At 59.8% G+C, this 19025-nt stretch overlaps 3 protein-coding genes across 5 annotated transcripts in view; 2 read left to right on the forward strand and 1 right to left on the reverse strand.

Annotated features, from left to right (window-relative positions):
- Positions 1 to 19025, forward strand: part of MRPL48 (mitochondrial ribosomal protein L48) — a 125465-nt gene that overhangs the window by 41210 nt on the left and 65230 nt on the right. The window lies entirely within an intron of this gene.
- On the forward strand, positions 1973 to 14292 carry PLEKHB1 (pleckstrin homology domain containing B1). The gene is made up of 7 exons (XM_080559900.1): positions 1973 to 3225; positions 4518 to 4577; positions 4952 to 5104; positions 5819 to 5921; positions 6458 to 6497; positions 7595 to 7700; positions 8014 to 14292. Exons 2-7 carry the CDS (start codon positions 4541 to 4543, stop codon positions 8148 to 8150), a joined length of 576 nt encoding a protein of 191 aa, XP_080416026.1. The 5' UTR covers positions 1973 to 3225; positions 4518 to 4540; the 3' UTR covers positions 8151 to 14292.
- Positions 12659 to 19025, reverse strand: part of RAB6A (RAB6A, member RAS oncogene family) — a 58151-nt gene continuing 51784 nt past the window's right edge. For 2 of the 3 annotated variants that reach the window (XM_080559879.1, XM_080559878.1), the window contains exons 7-8: positions 17668 to 17734; positions 12659 to 15666 (exon numbers count right to left, since the gene is read on the reverse strand). In XM_080559879.1, coding sequence (XP_080416005.1) covers positions 15602 to 15666; positions 17668 to 17734 — 132 coding nt within the window. In that variant the 3' untranslated portion in view covers positions 12659 to 15601. Of the gene's footprint in view, positions 15667 to 17347; positions 17735 to 19025 lie in introns of those variants that run through there. The other variant, XM_080559877.1, reaches the window with a different exon arrangement.

The following is a 19025-nucleotide window of genomic DNA, read 5'->3' on the forward strand; positions in this document are numbered from 1 at the left end:
GGGCAACCCGTCCCAACGCCTGACCGCTCTTGCTGAGAAGAAATGTCTCCTCATTTCCAACCCGAACCTCCCCTGGCACAACTTGAGGCCGTTCCCTCTGGTCCTATCACTGGTTACCTGTGAGCAGAGGCCGACCCCCAGCTCCCCACCCCTTCCTTTCAGGCAGTTGCAGAGAGCAATAAGGCCTGCCCTGAGCCTCCTCTTCTCCAGCCCAAACCCCCCCAGGTCCCTCAGCCGCTCCTCACAGGACTCGTGTCCCAGGCCCTTCCCCAGCTTCGGAGCCCTTCTCTGGACACGCTCCAGGGCCTCGATGTCCTTCTGGTAGCGAGGGGCCCAAAGCTGAACCCGGCACTCGAGGTGCGGCCTCACCGGAGCAGAGCCCAGGGGGACGAGCACCTCCCTGGCCCTGCTGGCTTCCTCCCAGCTTGGTGTCATACACAAACTTACTGAGGGTGCACTCAGTTCCCTTATCCAAATCATCAATAAAGATATGGGACAAAAAGAGCAAATGTTGTGGTGTCCTGACCCCACCGAGGTCCTCGGGCCCATTCCTGTCCCTTCCTCACCTGCCCAAGTGCCCCCTGGTCTGACCCTGGGGGGCACAAGGAGGCTGAAGCGAAATCTGGGGGTGCAAAGAGCCGGCACAAATGCGATTCCTCAAGGGACGACATCCCAATCCCACCCCGCTCCTTCAGCCGCACCACCTGGTCGTGTGAGATGTGTGAACGGTTTCAGAAATCCCTTGTTTTATACCCAAAAATCAAAGTCTGTGGGAAGCACGGCACAGATCTGCCCCGAGCTGCTGGGAGAGCATCGCTATCACAGCCCCAGGCGCCATGCGGCCGAAGCCTAGCTGGAGGAAGAGCAAGCTGGAAATCTCCAAAAAGGGTTTTTCCTAACAAGCTCCACCTGATTACTACAAAAATGAGGAGAAAGCCATGCTTTGTCCTCCTACAAAAGCATGTGGGGCTGTTTCCACACTGCATCCCACAGCCACCTCCCTTCTTCCACCCTCTCAACTTTGCCAGCTGTAAAGAAAAGTTTAAACCCCCACCCTGATTCCCTAAATCACCGTTTCCATCCAGCATGCCCCAAATTTATCCCAGACAGATTAAAAATAATAATAAAAAATGGACGGTTTGCAAAAAATAAATAAATCAGGCCCCCCAAACCCTGCACCAGCACCACGTTCTTCCCCAGAGGAAAGCTGAGTGATCTGGGGATGTTTTAATGGCATTGCTTTTGGGCTGAGGGTCCCGATGCCTGCCGTTGCCTCCTGCACTGCTGCATTGATTTTTTTTGCTCCCTGCGGGTTATATTTCTGCTTTTTCCCCACCTTTTCTTGTCTCTTCTTGGCATAAACTTGATGTCTTCTCTTCCAGCCACCCGGGTGCTGCAGCCAACCAGAACCCATTAGTGCAGTGCTATGGATTTTCAACTCCATGAAAACCCGCTGCCATTTTAAATATAGCATCTATTTCTTTTCAGTCAGCGGCACGTCCTTTGGCTGTCAAGGAGACAAATCATTCCAGCCCTGTGGCAGAGCCCACGGTACGCAGAAGAAAACCTTTGGGCTCGACCACACCGAACAGCGGCACGCAGCGCCTGGCTGAGGGTCCGACCAACACCAGCATCAGCCTCGAGCGAATTAAAATTTCAGCCAAAGTCTGACCCTTCCTAAGAGACTCTTTTTACCAAATTTTATCAATTTATTGCAGAACAAAGCAGCTGGCCGGGCCCTGAGGCCTGATGTCCAAGCACGTGGCTCTCTCTGAAAGGCTTAGCGTGACCGGGCTGCTCTGCGGGCCGATAACCGGCGTGGAAGTGTTGAGCATATTTTGGCTGCAGAGAGCAATTGCATGGGCAATCGCAATTTAGGTGCTTGGTAATCAACCCGCAAGCTGCTGGATTAATTTAATTCCTTCTGATGTTCAACACTGTAAAGCCAGCGCTGGAGGGAGGGGAGGGGAAAGGTTTTTATATTGAAAAGCCTGCTGGAATAGATGAGGTTTTTGCATTAAGGGCTGCCAAAAGCTTAATAAACATCTTAATTATCAGCCCAGCCCCGCCTATAAATAACCTTGGATTTTAACACCTGCACGGTATGAATATATACAATATATACGTGCCTATATACGGCCCATGTTTCACGGACAAGGAGCAGTGGATAAGAGGAGCTGGGTGTTCCTTGGCCCACGATCTCCCCGAATAATTCACGTCCCCTCTCCCCAAATGCGACAGGCGCTTCCCCCACCCGTGATTTCCAAATTTCCAGATTCCCAAATCTGCCCCGCAGACCCCGCGGGCTGGGCACCGCGTCCCTCTGCCACCGGCGCTCTGCCGGGCACAGAAATGGGTCCCGGGCGGTTCTTTGCTCCCGGCTCGCTCCTATGTACGGGAGCTTCTTCCACCCCGTGCTTTTCGACCCATAAATCCGCTGCAGCGAGGTGAATTCCCTGCGGGGGGGGGGGGAATTCCCTGCAGAAGGAGGCTCCCCCCGTCCCTGCTCCAGCCGTGATATCGCACCGAGGCATTAAACGCCTCCTTGAGCCCATCCCTCAGCCTCGGCATCCCCTGGCGTGATTTCCCCACGGCGCTGGGGCTGTGGCCCCCACTTTGCCACCCCCAATGTGTGCTTACGGCACCCACGGGACCCCCACCAGTGGCAGCAGCAGCGACAGCCCCCCCGAAGCCCCCCAGCGCCCGTGCCACGAGCCGGGGGCTCTGGCTCAGCGTTACCCGCAGCTTTTTTCCCAGCTTTTCCCCACGTGCGCCGCAGGGGGAAATCAGGGCTCGGGGAGGTCTGGGGGGGTGTAGGCTCAGGGCTCGGAGCTGCAACCTCCTCGGTGGATCCCCCCCCCACCTCCTCCCAGCCCTGCTTTTTTGGGGCCTCGCATTTGGGCAGGCGAATCTCAGCCCAACCCCGAGCCCACCGCTGCCCTCGGGGCCGGAGGTGATGCGGGGGTCCCCCCGCGGCGTGCCAACCGCGGCGTCCCCCCGCACCACCAGCCCCAAGGCGACCCTGCTGGCGGCACCGCCGTGCCCGGCGACCCCCCCAAAACCCAAACCCAACCCCACCGTGGTCCTTCGGGGACTCCGCAGCTCCTTAGGCCGCGTTTCCCCGGGCAGGACTACAGCTCCCGACGCCCCGTGCGTGCGGGCAGGGACGGGCAGCGGGAGCGGAGCGCAGCCCGCAGCGGGGACCCGCCGCGCTGCTGCCGCTCGGTGAGGGGGTGCCCGGGGCGGCTCCGAGGGTCTGGGGGGGCTCTGGGGGGGAACGGGGATGGGGAGAGGGAAGGGGAGAGCCAGGGGATGGGGGCAACGGGGATGGGGTACCAGGGGATGGGGTGAAGAGGGATGGGGGTACAGGGGGAGGGGGGCGGCAGGGGATGGGGTACAGGGGGATGGGGAAAAATGGGGAGGGGGTACAAGGGGATGGGGGGGGTATAAAGCAATAAAAGTAGCAGGAGTGGGGTTACTAGGAGTTAGGGTACCAGGGGATAGGGGTGCTAGGGATGGGGTACAAGGGGATGGGATGTAAGGGGATGGGGGTAGCAGGCTGGGAATAATGGGGTGGGGGTATTGGGGTGGGGTACGAGGGGATGGGGGGGGTTACAAGGGGATGGGGTTACAAGGGGATGGGGTACAGGGGGATCGGGTACAGGGGGATGGGGTACAGGGGGATGGGGGTGCCAGGGAGTGGGGCACCAGGGGATGGGGTACAGGGGGGTGGCAGCACTGGGGATGGGGGTGCTGAAGGGGGGGGGGGGGTCGCATAAAAGTACCGGGGGTGCAGCTAGAGGGGGATGTGGGTACCCCGGGGAGGCAGAAAGGGGGTGCCCCAAAATGGGGGTGCCCAAGGGGTACAGGAGGACGAGGGCACCAGATGTGGGTACCGGGAGGGTGGGGGGTGGGGGGGCTGTAAATAAGGGGCTGGGGGTACCGGGGGGATGCGAGCTCATGAGGCGGGGGGGGGGGGGGGGTGTTGGGATGTGTGGGGACCCGGCACGGCGATTTCGGGGGGTTTGGGGTACCAGGGGCCGCGGTTTCTGGGGGACGAGGGCACCGGGGGGGTGCGGATGCCCAAGGATTTGGGCGGCCGTGGGCGGGGGGGCTCTGTGCCCCGAGGGGGGGGACACCCAGCGGTGCTCGGGGACTCGGGGAGCGATGACTTCACGGCCTCGTTAGGGACTAATTTCCACCCAGGCAGGGAAAACAAACGAGCGGGGCTGTGGAAAGTTACTGGGGGCGGGGGGGCCTCGGAGAATAACCTCCTCGTTCCACGCGCGGCCCCGGCTTTCTCCGTTTTTACCTCCACGGGATGATAATCCCTAAATCCCGAGGAGATTAAAGGCGCAAAGCAAGGTGGCCGGAGCCCTCCCCGCCTCGGTGGTTCCCGGATTACGAAACCCCCCCCGGGTCCGCCTGCCCCCGATTAACCCCGGGCACATCCCCGCGTCCCCCCCCCGAAGGGGGAGCTGCTCCCCTAATCCCGCTCTTCGCCCTTGGTCCCGCAGGTCCCGAAAACCCTCCCGTGGCCATGGCGCTGGTGAAGAGCGGCTGGCTTTGGCGGCAGAGTAAGTCGGGAGCCCGCGAGGCGAGGTTTTGCCGTCGGGGATTACCCACGGGGGGGCTCAGCCGTGGGTGCACGGAGCGGAGAGGAGCCCCCTGCCCCACGGCCGAGGCTGTTCCGCATCCTACAGGGCAGCACGGAGGTTCCCCGCGGGGTTTTATGGGGTTTTTTTTTGTTTTTTTTTGGCAGCCCTTTAGGTTTAACAAGGGTTGGTGGAAGCGCTCGGCTAAAGCCACCTGGCCGCGCCGCCGGGGTTGTCGCCGACGCCAGGCGCCCCGCGGGGACCCGGTTGCGGATTTGGGGACGGCGTTGGCCGCGTCCCATGGCGGGGGGGGGGGGATTTCCGCGATCCCTCAGCCCCCCTTCGCCCCCCGCCAGGCTCCATCCTGCGCCGCTGGAAGAGGAACTGGTTCGTGCTCTACCTGGACGGCAGCTTGGTCTACTACCACGACGAGACGCAGCGCGACATGGACGGCCGCATCCACGTCAAGTTCAGCTGCCGGGACGTGAGGACCGGCCGCGAGTGCCGAGGCGAGCAACACCCCGTGTCCCCAAGCCCCGTGGCCCTAAACCCCGTGTCCCCAAGCCCCGTGTCCCTAAACCCCGTGTCCCCAAGCCCCGTGTCCCTCCCTGCGTGGATGAGTGCTTCCATGGATGCTCCAGGAGCGTACAAAGGTGCTTGCACGCGCCTAAGCCAAAAAAAACCTGCCGGGGTGCACAATTATCACCGCTCCCGCCCGTACCCAGCACTGCCGCGTCCTCGTCCAGCGCCAGGACGGGAGGGAAGGCAGGAGCCCGTCTCCTCTCCCGCCCCGCGCTGGTGCGGAAGGCAGCCCACGGCCCTGACTCAGCCGCCACCGTCTCGCACAAACACGGGGGAGAACAAAAGGCAGAGCTCGGCGCGGCCCCGGCAGCCCACGGCCGCCGCACAAAGCGCCTTTCAACAGCGCTTTGGGCATTTTTTCTGTCTTTGGGCATTTTTTCTGTCTTTGGGCATTTTTTCTGTCCTTCCCCCCCTTGTTTTTCTGCTGCGGGGGCAGAAGGGTTTGCTCCCCAGCCCTTTGCTCACGTCCAACCTCTGAGATCCCGATTGAAGCAAAGAGGGAGACAAAAACGAAACCCCAAGTTGCGAGCGGGGATTTTGGGGTGAAAACCCAACCTGCTCCCCACGGGCGGTCTTGTGGGGTCTGACGGGGGCGTCCCTGCCCCTCGCTGAGGCCGGAGCCTGCCCCTTTTGCCTTCCAGACGTGCAGCCCCCCGAGGGGAAGAGCCGCGAGTGCCTGCTGACCGTGGTGCTGCGCGACGGCTCCAAGACCACGCTGTGCGCCGAGAGCGAGGACGACGCCGTGTAAGCGCCCAAAGCCGCTCGGCGGGCTCTGCCCCCGAATTATCCCAGCCCAAAAAGGGCCTCGGTGGCCTGAGGAACCACCTCTCGGCCGACCACGGGTAGCTGCAGGAGTGTTTCCGTCGGGGTTTGCTGATAAATAATGTGAACCCTCATGGGATCGGGGCCGTGCCCAGCAGGAGGAAACGGCCATGGTCAGCTCCGCTCCGCTTTTATTTTTATTTTTGAGTCAGGACCCTCAAGCTGTGCTGAGAGGGGATGGAGGAAGGTGTTGGGATACCCGAGCTCGGTCGCAGCTGGATGGAAACTCTCCAATTCTCCGCTTTTCCCCCCAATTTAGGAGTCATTTTCCTGCCCCACGCAGCCGGGGGCACGGCCGTCCCCGTGCCGGCGGGTCCCTCCCAGCCCCGGCTAATCGGGAATTAACAATTAGCGATCCAGGTCACCGGGGGAGGGAGGGGGACGCGTGCGCCCAGGGGAGCCGCCGGGTGCCCCCTGCGCCCCCCCCCCCAGCCCTCCTCCCTCTGCTTCGTTCGCAGCGCTTGGAAGATGGCCGTGCTGGAGGCGAAATCCACCCCGGTGAGGCTCCTTCGTGCCCCCAAAAAACGGCGGCACCGCACGGGTTTTGGGTATCGGGGGGGGGGGGGGCTCAGGTGGCTCCAACCCCGGCCCCACAAATGTGGGGGTGACCCCGAGCCCTGTGCCCAGCGGGCGGCCTCGGGGCGTGGGTCTGGGCTTACCTGCGCCCCCGGGGAGTTAAGGGGATGGGGCAGAGTTAACGGGATGGGGCAGAGTTAAGGGGAATGGGGCAGAATTTAAGGGGATGGGGGCAGAATTTAAGGGAATGGGGCAGAATTTAAGGGAATGGGGCAGAATCAAGGGGAATGGGGCAGAGTTAAGGGGAGTGGGGCAGAGTTAAGGGGAAGGAGGAAGAGTTAAGGGGATGGGGGCAGAGTGGGGGCAGAGTTAAGGTGGTGGGGGAAGAATTAAGGGGAATGGGGTAGAGTTTAGGGGAATGGGGCAGAGTTAAGGGGATGGGGGCAGAGTTAAGGGGATGGGGAAGAGTTAATGGGAATGGGGGCAGAGTTAAGGGGAATGGGGTAGGGTTAAGAGGATGGGGCAGAGTTCAGGGGAAGGGGGAAAAGTTAAAGGAATGGGGGCAGAGTTAATGGGATAGGGATGGAGTTAAGAGGAGTGGGGCAGAGTTAAGGTGATGGGGGCAGAGTTAAGGGGATGGGGGCAGAATTAATGGGAATGGGGACACGTTTAAGGGGAGCACGGGCAGAGTTCAGGTGATGGGGACGCAGTTAAGAGGAGCAGGGGCAGAGTTAAGGGGAATGGAGGCAGCACTTAGGGCGAGGGGCATGGTTAGGGGCCCCAAGATCAGGGAGGTGTCCGAGGTGCTTCAGCAAAGGCTCCCCCCAGCAGCTGGGCACCGTGGGCACCTCTGCCAGCCACACAGGGGGAAAAAAAAAAAAAACAAAACCCAAAAAAAAAAAAACCACTTCGCATCCCCCACCCCAAGGGACTCAGCCCCGATCGCGCGCGTGGGTTGGGGAAAACAAGGCCCGGCCGCACCGCGACCAGGCTCTGGCAGGTCGCTGGTGGTGTGGAGCCACGCGGGACCCCCCCCACACCTGGGTGCCAGCCTCACACACGCCCCCCCCCCCCTTCAGGTGCACGTCTACGACCCCTACGACGACGACTACTACCAGACGGTGCCCATCGACTCCCACCAGACCGCCTACATCAGCTCCGGCCACTACGGCCACCAGTACGGAGGTGGGTGGCCCCGGCTCGTCGGCCGCGTCCCCGTTCGCCCCCTCCCTCCACCGGCTCTGCCTGGCCCCCCCAGATTTTGGGGTTGGGGGGGGCGGTGCCCGTCCCCCCCCCACGATCACTTCGCATTTTGGGGCTTTACGCCCGGTTTTGGGAGGTGGGCGGGCTGAGAGCCGGCAAACCGGGTGCCGTAGGGATGGGGTGGGGGGAACGAGGGTGCTTGGGGGAGCCCTGGCTTTGTGTGTGTGTGTGTGTATGGACGGGGGGGGGTACACCTTTTTTCGGTGCCCCCCCCCAGCCCCGTTTTGCCTTGCAGCCCCCGGGGTGACCCACGTCATCGTGCGGGAGGACCCCTACCGCGTCTCCGGGGACCAGATGGCCTTGGGGCTGCTGGCAGGGGCCGCCACCGGCGCCGCCCTGGGCTCCTTCATGTGGATGCCCTGCTGGTTTTAGCACCCCCCCCCCCCCCCACACACACCCCGCAGGATGCGGCCCCTTCGCTTCCCCATCCCGCCCGCTCCCGGCTTTTGCATCCGAGAACCCGCACGCGGCTCCAGGGACCCGAAATCCTAAGCCAAGACCCGAAGCTGCCCCCGGCACGCCACCACCACCCCCCCGGCACCGCTCACCACCCCGAAACCTCCAGGTGCCGGGAGCAAAACCTTGGGTTTGGGGACGGTGGGAGGGGTGCTGCCCCCACCAGCAAGTTCCAGGAGGTAGGTAAATTTTCTTGCAAAATCGCCTTTTTTTTTTTTTTTTTGGAGGATCTTTTAAGGGGGGATCCTGCACCACAGCGGGATGCTCAGTGCTGCTTTCCCCCAGAGCAGGGGATTTATGGCGCAAAACCTCCCCTGGGGACAGGAGAAGCAAAGCCACAACTGCCCCTGGGCGCCAGGGCGGGACGCGGGCACCAAATGCTGCCAGGGGGAAGCAGGAGGGGGCTCCAGAGCCCGCTCTGTGTGGCTGCGGAAGGATTAAGGGGGGAAATGAGAACCTGGAAGGATTTCCACCCTCACCCCAAAACCAGAGAGCCCCGGCCCCACTCTGCATCACCCCACACACAGGCGAGCACCCCAAGGGCTCCGTCCAGCCCCTGTCGGCTTTCAGCCTTGCACCAGCCCCCGGGGCTGACCGAGCTCAGGAATTGGGGTCGAACCCCTGGGAATTGGGGCCAAAGCCCCAAGGATTGGGGCTGGAAGAGCCCCCAGGCACACGGGGAGGAGGGGGACAGCACCGCGCAGCAGTGGCTCTGGGGGGGGACACACAGCACCGAGGGTTTTGGGAAGGGGAAGCATCAGGAGGCAAAGGTGCCGCTCACCGGGCCCCGAGCCCCTTCGGGGCAGCCAAGCCGTGGGCTTCAAAAAGGGTTTGGGGTGTGGGGACGGCCACTTGTGGTGGCCCCAATGCGGGGGTGGCACCAAGGGGGTCTCCTTTTTGCACGGGGCAGCACCAGGCAGACACTGGGACATCGCCCCTAGAGGCTCCTCGTCCTGGAGCCACCTCTGACATTAAATGAGGAGCTCAAAAATCACAGAAACAAGCAAAAAAAAAACCCAAAATTTAGAAACCCAACAGCGCCCCGGTTCTTGCTGTCGAAGCTTCGGCTCCTGGGGGCTTTGCTTTCTCTGCCCCAGGCCACCCCATCCCCGCACCTGCTCCTCCACACCGGGGGTCGGGACGTCCCCAAATGCCCCCCCCCCCCATCCTCCGCCCCCCCAGCCTCCCTCGCGTCGCTGCTGCTGCAAACCCCGTCCTGCGAAGTGCATCGAGGTTTGGAGAAAAAAAAAAAAAAAAACAGAAAAAAAACCCCAAAGGCGAACTAATAAAGGCGGCCGAACCCAGACCCAGCCTGCGGGCGCGTGGGGGTGAGGAGGGGGCAGCAGGTGGGGGAGCCCCTCGGGAGCTGGGTGGTGTCGGGGAGGGGGATGTGGGATCGGGGGAAATGTCCCCTGCTTCTTGAGGCCCTCGCGGTGGGGTCCCCGTGGTGCCGGGTCTGACGAGGGTCCCCAGGGCAGCAGGAGGCACCGAGGAATCCCGCTCCGTCACGGCCAGGTGAGCCCGGGGCTGGGATGGGAGGAGAGGGGTGAGGGGGGGGGAAAGGGGGGGGGGAGAGATGGCTCGGGGCGAGGAGCAGGTCCTCGGGCTGGGAACCCGAGCGCCGCGTGCCCGAGGAGCCGTGAGCACGTCCCTGCTCCGCAGCCCCAAACCGGGACCGGTGCGACGAAGCCACCTCCACGTGGGGACCCACAGAGGCTCCGGCTGGCACCCACCGCAACCCACCCCGGGTGCAGGAGAGCGCGCGGCCGGCCCCGCTTCGAGCCTGGAGATGGCTTAAATCAGCGCTGGGGCTCCTCAGCGTGCGAAGAAAGAGAAGCTGGCGCCTGCTGCCCCCTGCTTTTTAGGAAAACCTCCCACTCCCGAGCGTTTCCCTAAGCCAGGGATTTCCGAGCCAGCAGAAGCTCCCCCGGCACACAAACCCCGGCTGTTCGCAGAGCAGCCGGGAGCAGGATCCGGCCCCACGCCGCCCCTGCCCCTTCTCTCGCCGTCCTCCATCCTCACCTCCACCCAAACCTGCCCCCGTCTGTCCCCGCAGCCCCCGGGGACCCTCGGGCCCCGTGTCCCCATCCCAAAGGCGGAGGTGAGCCACCAGCCCTCTTCTCAGCCTGGCTGCCCCCAGCCCGTGCCACCGCCGCTGATTAGCGCCGATGGAGCCTCACCGCTAATTAGTGCCGAAGGAGCCTCCCCGGTGCCGTCCCACCTGCCACCGAGCGCCCCGGGGGGAAAAACGCGCGCGAGAGCCGGCGCCATCACCCCAACGGGGCTGGGCAGGGAGGCGGCACGGCGCGGTGGCAGGGTCGCCATGAGAGGGACAGCCCCTAAATCCATTCCTCGGGGACTTCGGCAGCCCCAAGAGCCCCCCACACAGAGGGATGAGTGTCACCGAGAGCGGCGCGCCCCATGGGATGGACGGGGCACGAGGCTGTGGGGACGTCCTGAGGAGCACGCGGCGCCTTCCCCATCACCAGCGCCTCTTAGGGTTTATCCCCCCCCCGTCCCACAGCCCTCCGCAAAGCCAGTAACAAACCAGGATCTCCATGCCTGGGCGCGCGGCAGCGTTGGGCTCGTTTCCCGTGCCGCATCCAGCCACTGCCCCGCGGAAGCCCCTTCCCCAGCCCCGCGCCCCCGCCACCCGCGGTACCTGCGCGTCCCGGGGCCGATCCTGCCCCTCTCCTCCCCAGGGCTGGTGCTGCTCTCCGAAGGCCCCGAGCGACTCCGCACAGCAGCAAGGGGCCGGCGGCTCCCGTCGCGATGCCCCGGGGGCTCCACGCTGGGGGAAGGAGCCGAACGCACTAAAATTATTTGGAATATAATACGCGGGTGTTGGAGGCACGAACATCAGGCCAGCGTTCCACGAAATGAGCAGAAACGAGGGCTGGCCCGCGCCGTTCACCGCTCCTACGGCCTCACACGAGCAACGCCCCCTCTGCCAAAGCTGCTCACGCCGCCTGAGACCCCGAAAACCCCCCCCAAAAAATCTGAAATGAGGATTAATGCGGTGGGATGCGCAGCGACAACTGGGAATGGGAGGTTAGTGGACAAGAGGTTAACACCCAGGCACGCCCGCAAGCAGCCCCATCAGGTTAGACCCCAAATGTCGCAGTGAGCAATTTGCTGGCACTGGCTTTGCTCCCACTGAGCCCCCAAATCGCTTGTTCGGAAACGAAGCGGCCGCACCGCGTGGTGCCCGGCTTCGCGAGGGGCCGGGATCGCCTCTCCCCGCCGCCGCCCCTCTTCCTGAGCCGAGATAAACGCAGGAAGGTCAGAGCACGCCCCAGCCACCACCAGCGGCGCTGAAAACCCGTTGTATCTCACCGACCTCAGCAGCACCCGGACTGAGCACGCGGGGTGCAGAGGGAAACGGTGATTTCGGTGCTTTAATCACCGGTAACTTTGATCGAGCCCTTAGCGCAACGAGGGCAGCCGTCCTCCTTCCAGCTGGGCTCCGGGTGGCTCCGAGCGAACGCTCGGAATTGCTTTAATTTACACCCAAAGCCTGGGAAATGGGAACCTGCAAGGTTCGGCTCGGGAAACGGCAGCTCCTGGAGAGCGCGTCCCTGCGAGGGCAGCAGGAAAATCCCCGGGGGGCCGCAGCCCCGCGCCACCTCCCGCGGGGACGGGCAGAGCTGCCCGCAGCGTTTAGCTCCCGGGATTCACGGCAGCCGTGGCGCTCAGGATCCCAAAATTCATCTGGTAGAAAGCTGCAGGTGGGGTTTACACGCGGTGGGGAAGGAGAAGGTGGCGAAGGAGGGGGGAAAAAGGAACCCAGCTGCTTCAGGCAGACCCCTCTCTGCCTCGTTTCTTAATGATTTGGGCGCCGGGAGGAAGGCGCCACGCAGCAAGGGGACGGTGCCGGCAGCAGCCCCGCGGGCACCACCAGGACGCTGTGCTCGGAGGGGAGGCCGCCAAGCCTAAAGCCAGCCCAGATTTACCCGGCAGCACCCGCCTCACCCAGTCCTTGACCGTGCAGTCAGCTGGATGCTCCCCGTCTGACTCGGTTCCCAATACGCGCACGGCTCGAGCCGCTCTGCTTGCCTCTTGTGAACGCTTCCCGAGGTGGAGCTGGGGCTGAGCGCCCCAGGGCCGTGCCGTGCCCTGAAGCAGCCCCTTCCCTCCTGCTCCGGCAGGACCTGGGTGCGCCAGGAGGAGCAGGAGCCCCCCCAGCGACCAGAGCCTTCTCCTCGTCCCCTAAGGCCGGCAAGGAGCACGTCTGTTACTGGTACTCACCCACCCGTTCCTGCAGCCCTCGTCCTCCACCACCTTTCTGCAAAAAAAAAGCCTCCTCCAAACTCTCCAAGGCCGACAGGCAGGAGCAGGAGGAAGAAATCAGAGCCGCTGACGTCCTTCACCCCCCCCCCCCAGCCCATGCTCCGAGGGATGTGGACAGAGAAGAGACCCGGAGCTTTCCAATGAGACAGGTATTTATTTAGTTCAAGCGCTAAGGAATTTTTCGTTGTTTCATATTATCAAACAGAGCTGAGGTACCAGTGACATTCCAACATGAAGAAAAGGAACCTTTTTCCCCTTATACAATTTCTTCAACTACTTGTATTCAAGACAAAAAGTGAGTAATGGGTAGCCGCGTAATGTACTGTACAACAATCAAGCCAGAGTGGGGAGGAGAAAAGAAACAGAGCAGAAACCTTCGCTGTTTTCAAAGTCGTCACAAAAGAAGTCTGGTCCCATGGTCCTACTGGCCACGCCGATGGAGCAAAATAAAATCAGAACCCAAAAACCAAGAGACAGATGGCACGAGGCATCAGGGTGCAAAAAATTACAGAGACCGTTGCTCCTGCGCTCGCTTGGGAGAGGTCTTTTCCCTGGGAAGGTGGGAAAGTAAAAGGGCAGGACCGGTCCCTGCCGTCGCGTTAAGCACTGGCTGCAGGACCAGCAGGAGTGAAACGCACCCGGTGGTCCTGAGCAGACCTCGGGGACCAAGAACTCATCCTCGTGCCTGCGGCCACCGTGTCGTCGGGCGCACGCCCTGCGAGACCTTTTCTCGAGAGGGTCGTAACGGGGCCGCCTTCCGAGCCTGCTCTCCAAAAGCGGCACCCCCGAGCAGCGGCGGGGCTGCCCGCCCACCTAACCCAGCGCGGTGAGCCAGCTCCTTGCAAATCCAGTGCTTAAAGCTCAGGACTACGAGGAAACGTAGGGTTTGGGTTACGTCAGAAGCAAAAAAAAAAAAACGCACGTGGTTGTGGAAAGCAATGAAATGACCAACACGAACCGCATGGAGAACCGAAGGGGGGCAAAAAAAGCAGCGAGATGGATCGCTTTTGCACAGTTAAGAACAGTACAATACAGGAAAAGCAGCCAGGTTTCCTTCCCCTCAAGAGTTTCTTTTAAATAAAGAATGATCCTTGGTCACATATCATTGATGTTTATTTCAAGACATGCCACGTCAAAAAAACTCGCCTTTAATATTGCGTTATAAAAGCACTTTTACATCTCCTCCTGCCTTTAAGTTATTGGTGTGCAGAGCTGCTCTAAACCCAGGGCAGGGCACGAGCCTAGCATTCGTCTCAGGAATGAAGAATCCCAAAGCCTTTCATGCCCGTTTCCTGGTGAAAGTGGTGGTGAGGACGATTCCCTTCTCTTCCCCGGTTGGTAATTTTAGGTGGTAGAGGGGCAGAAGGGAACGAAGGAGGAGCCTGAGTATTTGCTTGCAATTGTTCCTTAAGCAGCAATCGCAAGCCAGGCTCGCGAATTCCTTCCTGCACTGTAACTCAGCCGTATTCGCCCAGCAAACAATGTATTTACAATTGTGTTTATTAACTTACACAGCAACTTCACAATGACTAGTAAAGATTAAAAGGGTGCACTTCTAGTGTGTTCGGTTCTGTGTTTCTCGGGTAGCTACACCTCGCGACATCAGCAAAGCTCTAAACGGATTCCTCAGCAAAAACGGAAAAAAAGAAAAATTACTGGAAATTGTAAAAAAAAAAAAATTAAGCGAGGAAATAAATATCAAAGAAAAACGGTTAATTGTAAGCCTAGTTAAATAGAAAACTAAACGACTGGTTATTCACCCAAACTATACAGCTCTAGTGAAAAAAACTAAACCCGACTTGGAAGACGGAACATAAAAAAACCAACAAAAAAACGCTAAAAAATAAAGGCATTAATCTGCATAATCGTAAGTTGGTTTCCATCCTGCGAACTCCCTTCCTTTCCCTCTACGGTCTTCCCAGCTACATTTCTGCATGGCCAAAGCGGCCGCCCCCTCCCCAGCCGCCCCCCGCCGTGGAGGCGCGGGCGCGAGCCCCCTTCCGCCGCCCCTCTCTCCCCGGCCTGGCGCCGCTCCGCCGTCCCTCTGCCAGACGTAAAGGTCCCCAGGCAGGCCTCGGTGCCAGCCCCCAGTCCCGTTAAGGTTTTCCCCTTGCTTAAAAAAAAAAAAGGAAGCAGAACGCCTTCTCCCCCCGCAGCGGCTGACACGTTACGTTCCCATCTCTCGGGCAGCCATCGTTTGCTTTATTGTTGTTCTACGTAAAAGGAAAAAATGCTCCTAAAAACTCGATCTTGCACTCCAAGCTTGTTTTGTTTCCTGGAAGTGTTTCGCTAACGCGCTTCCACCTTTCCCCCCCCCAAAAAAAACCCCTTCGGAAGCCAGTTACCCCATCCGGAGCCCCTCTGCGTTTCTCGGGATGCCGCCTTGGAAATGCGCTCACGTCGCCTCGGCCAGAACTAAAAAAAAATCCCGGTAGCCTGTCCTGGTATCGAACCCCCCAAAAAAAGCTCTGGGGTTTGAAAACCATCCGGACTATCTCTGCTGGAAAGATTAAGGGCTTGGTTTTAGTCGTCGTTGTCTTTTATTATTGTTTAAGGACAGCATTTCACCCTCGGCATACGCCCCCTCCGCTTGCACTCCTGCCTGCTGTCTGGCCATCTCCGGGTGGTCGGAGAGATCAAGTGGGTGAGATTTGCAAGCGTTTCTTCTGCACGTACTTCTCGTCTAAGTCCAATTCAAAACTTACTCGGTTCCCATCATTTCAAAGTGCAATATCATAACATATTAAAAAAAGGAACAAATATTAAGAAATTGTACCTATTCTTTTTTTTTTTTTCTTTTTTTTTTTGTTTAAAGTTATAACTAGAATACGCTGGAATATTTTGGCTTTTTTTTTTTTTTCTTATAAATAATGAAGACACTGACATTTTCTTTGTGTGTGTGTGTGTGTGTGCTTGTGAAGCTAATAGATCATCTCCACGAGACAGCCAGCGATGATGAACTGCAATACGTTATTACTGAAAGGGGAAGGTTCAAGCCAATATTCACACTGCAGTCAATGAAGAGTAAAGGGAGGGGAAGCAGTGATGTTCTGGAGAAAGGTAGAAGCCACGTGGTATTAGCAGGAGCAGCCTCCTTCACTGACAGGCTGCTCTTGAGGCTTTTCCAGTTTTATGTCGATCACTGGAAGAAGTTAAGTTAAGGCGAACAGACGTCAGCTCGGTCTCCCTACCCAGGCAGGGTTTTTTTTTACCGGGGTTTTCAGCTCGGTACCCGCGTTTCCTACTAAAACACTTCGTTGTGCTCTTGTGAAGACCAGCTTCAACCAAAAGCCCCGATACAGGTTTCTCAGCAGCCCCGGCACCGTTTCCGCTAGACGTTTGGGAACACGGCAGGGTCAGAGCCCGTCCTGGAAAGCCCCGAGGTCCTTTCTCTGGAGGAAGCTCACCTCTTAAACTCCTGCTCCCCTACGCTTCGTGCCAGCTGGGCAGATAATTCCTCCGTGCTCCCGTCCGCACCCAGCAGGAGGGCCAGCCTGGCTTCTGGGTGACACAAGGTCACCCCGAGCCTGCCCCCGATAAGGTGCTCCCCTTGGGGCGCTCCAGTTCCCGACCCGTGCCCCGCAGCTGCAGCGCTTACGGCAGCTTTTTTTTTTCACCCCGGGAGCCCGGAAGGCTGATCCCAACCCCATCGACCTGCGGGCGTTCGGCACCAGTCTCGAGTGTCCCTCTTATCGGCGAACACAGCTGGCTCTTCCAGCTCCTCTCTTTTTGGGGGATTCCAGTTGCTCTTTACGGAGGTTGGGAGAAAAACGTGGAAAGGGGAGAGCAAGAATTCATTTCAAACATCCGATCCGCCCGTTCGGCTGGTTTAAACCTGGCTCACGCGCTGAGAGCTAAGAGCTGGAGATGCTCAAAACGAGCCCTGCCAGCTCCGCCAGAGCACGAGCAGCTCGAGATCCGTGAGCCCTTGGTGCTCTGTGAAAAGAAGCCCATGGAAAATCCCCCCACCACCACCACTAATCCCAACGCAGCTGTTTGGGAGACAATCGCATTCAGCCCTTGCTATCTGCAGCCTGCAGGAAGCCGAATTCAAAGCGCCCTTATCAGCCTCCCGTTTAGGGACTGGTGATCAAACCCCCCCCCCGACAGAGCAACCGCGGGCCCGTCGGCCGCTGGCTCGTGCAGCCTGCCCTCATCCTCTCGTTAACGAAGGTGGCTGCTCATTAACCTTTTGGTGACCTGCCTCAGGAACCAGTTTTGATCAGCAGAACCGCGTCACACGGAGCTTGTGCCTCAGCAGCCGCGGTCCGCAGCCTCCCAAATCTCCCCCTCTGCCGTAAGACGCCCTACGGATGCAGTTCCAGCCCTGAATCTGTCCTCTCTTACAGATCCCGCAGCGTCCTTCCTCCGAAACACCGTCCCTCCGCCGCTTACCAGCGATACGGCTGATCCTTGCTGTAAATGAACCTGAAGACCCCAGGGAAGTTCCTCTCCAGCTCACTTCTGGCACCTCGCCAACTCCCACGAGGTTTAATGCAACCCCTTCGCTCCCCCCTGGGAGCACCCGCCGCGATTTCGCCCCCTTTGTCCCTTCAGCTCCCACCCCTGCCGCATCCCTCTGGCTCCCCCATCGCCTCCTTCCACCAAAGACAGCCGAGGTGGGCAGCCAGGCGGAGCCGAGGGTGGCAAGAGGCTCGATTAGCAGAAATTTCGTTCACCTTCAGGGCTACAGCGAGCAACCGCGGCCACCACTCCATCTCTGTCAGCCTCTTCGTACCAGCTCCTCCACACCCAGCCTGTTCAAACCCTCCACAAATCATCCCTTTTGGCTGCATCCCTCTGCACCTTCCCCTTCTCCTCCCTTCAGCTTTATCCACCTCACTTTCACGCCTCCTCCTACCCCTAACCATCCCCGCTGCCTCTGCTTCACCGCAGCAGCCTCCGCCCTTACCCGTAGCCCCAGCCATCCATCTCACCGAGCCTCATTCCCCTAACCAAAGCTCGGGGGCTACTTGCCCTTGTTGCCCCCCTTTTTGGGATGCCCGTAAGCTGCCTGAGGGCTGCGGGACAGATATTGCTCCCTCCTCTTTCACCCCCGTCATTCAGGACCTGCGTCCTCCTCGTCCGCGGCGACGCCCGGCGGCGCTTTGCCACCGCAAGGCCACGGGCGCATAAAGGATACTGTCTTCTCTACTTTTGTCTTGTGTGCTTTCCATTCCAGGCAAGGCAGCTGCCACGCGTCGGAAAAGCTGTAAAAAAAAAAAAAAACAAAAAACAAAACACAGGGAACAGATCAAAACAATCGGACTTTAAAGAGTGCACCCCGGTTGATCCGGTTCAAACAATGACCCGATACATCCCTGAGCGCTGCTGGCACCCGAACGCCTGACACCGAACATAACCTTTATTCCTCAGGAACGGCACAGCGCGGTTTTGTTGTTACTGGGGACGAGACGTCGCTGCCTCCGAGCAGCAAACCTCCCGGCACCTCTGCATTTCTGCCGCTTGGAACCCAGGATTTCGGGCTCGGCTTTGCCCCGGGCTTTACTCGGACCCCAAAACTTCCCCACGCCAGCTGGAAATTCAGCCTTCGGACCTCCGCGGGGCATTACCTACACCAGCAGCGGCCAAGCCGGCACCCACAAAAGCACCAGAACAGGGCACACGAGTAATGACAGCCCCTAAACGCCACCCTCCAGGCTCCATGTACCGTGTGGCCCGAAAGTCAGAGAAAGGATATTTTATTTTATTTTTTTTTCCCAGGAATTTGCCCTATCCTTTCCTAGCACCCTCAACTTTCGGTATCCTCTGCATCGCTACCGTGTGTCCAGCCCACACGTGGGTATAAAACAGAACAAAACCAGGTGCCGGGGGCTCCTGCAACCCCACAGGAGTCAGGCACTCATCCATCCCGTGAGCGCTGTTCCCCAGCAAAAGCCGAGCTCCAAACTTCACAGGTTTATTCAGCTTGAAGGATGCTGAAATAAAAGGTAGGCTGAGAAGAACCACCGCCCTCTCCTAATTTCCTTACTTTGCCCCTTCCCTTCTTGTGGAGCGAGGCTCAGAGCTAGGGATTCTCTCAGATGCCATTTAGCCAGCCCTCTGGACAGGGTTTGCCCAATAAATAAAAGCCCGGTGCGAGCCCGAAGGCAGCGCAGGACTCCCCAAAAGCTCGGCACGGGTCTGACGTCAGCCTTAAGGCATTCAATCGACCTTATCTCGTGTTATCCCGGCCCTCATCTTCAACGACACGAAGCTACACCGCTCGCTCCCAGTGACCCACTTTCCCCAGCAAACCGAGCCAGCCCCCGTTGGTCCGTTCGCGTTACAGGTGTAGGGACCTCCGGCCACGCGCTTCGCGCCAATTTGGCCCCGAGTGCCCAAACGACGCCGGGAAGACGTTGGGAAAACCCTTCTGGCTCGATGAGTACCGCACAAATTAACCGTGAGCAAACCCCCGGATCTCTGCGGCCGCGATCTCCGCAGACACGCAGTGCTCATCGGGGTCTGACCTGTGCTGTCACCGCTCCTCGCCACTGA

The sequence above is a fragment of the Anser brachyrhynchus genome, assembly GCF_964034855.1.
Source record: "Anser brachyrhynchus genome assembly, chromosome: 1".
Lineage (NCBI taxonomy): Eukaryota > Metazoa > Chordata > Aves > Anseriformes > Anatidae > Anser > Anser brachyrhynchus.

Coding starts and splice junctions, on each gene's coding strand:
- PLEKHB1 (XM_080559900.1), top strand. CDS start 4,541: ATGGCGCTGGTGAAGAGCGGCTGGCTTTGGCGGCAGA. Junction 4,578..4,951: donor CGGCTGGCTTTGGCGGCAGA/GTAAGTCGGGAG, acceptor GCCCCCCGCCAG/GCTCCATCCTGCGCCGCTGG. Junction 6,498..7,594: donor TGGAGGCGAAATCCACCCCG/GTGAGGCTCCTT, acceptor CCCCCCCTTCAG/GTGCACGTCTACGACCCCTA.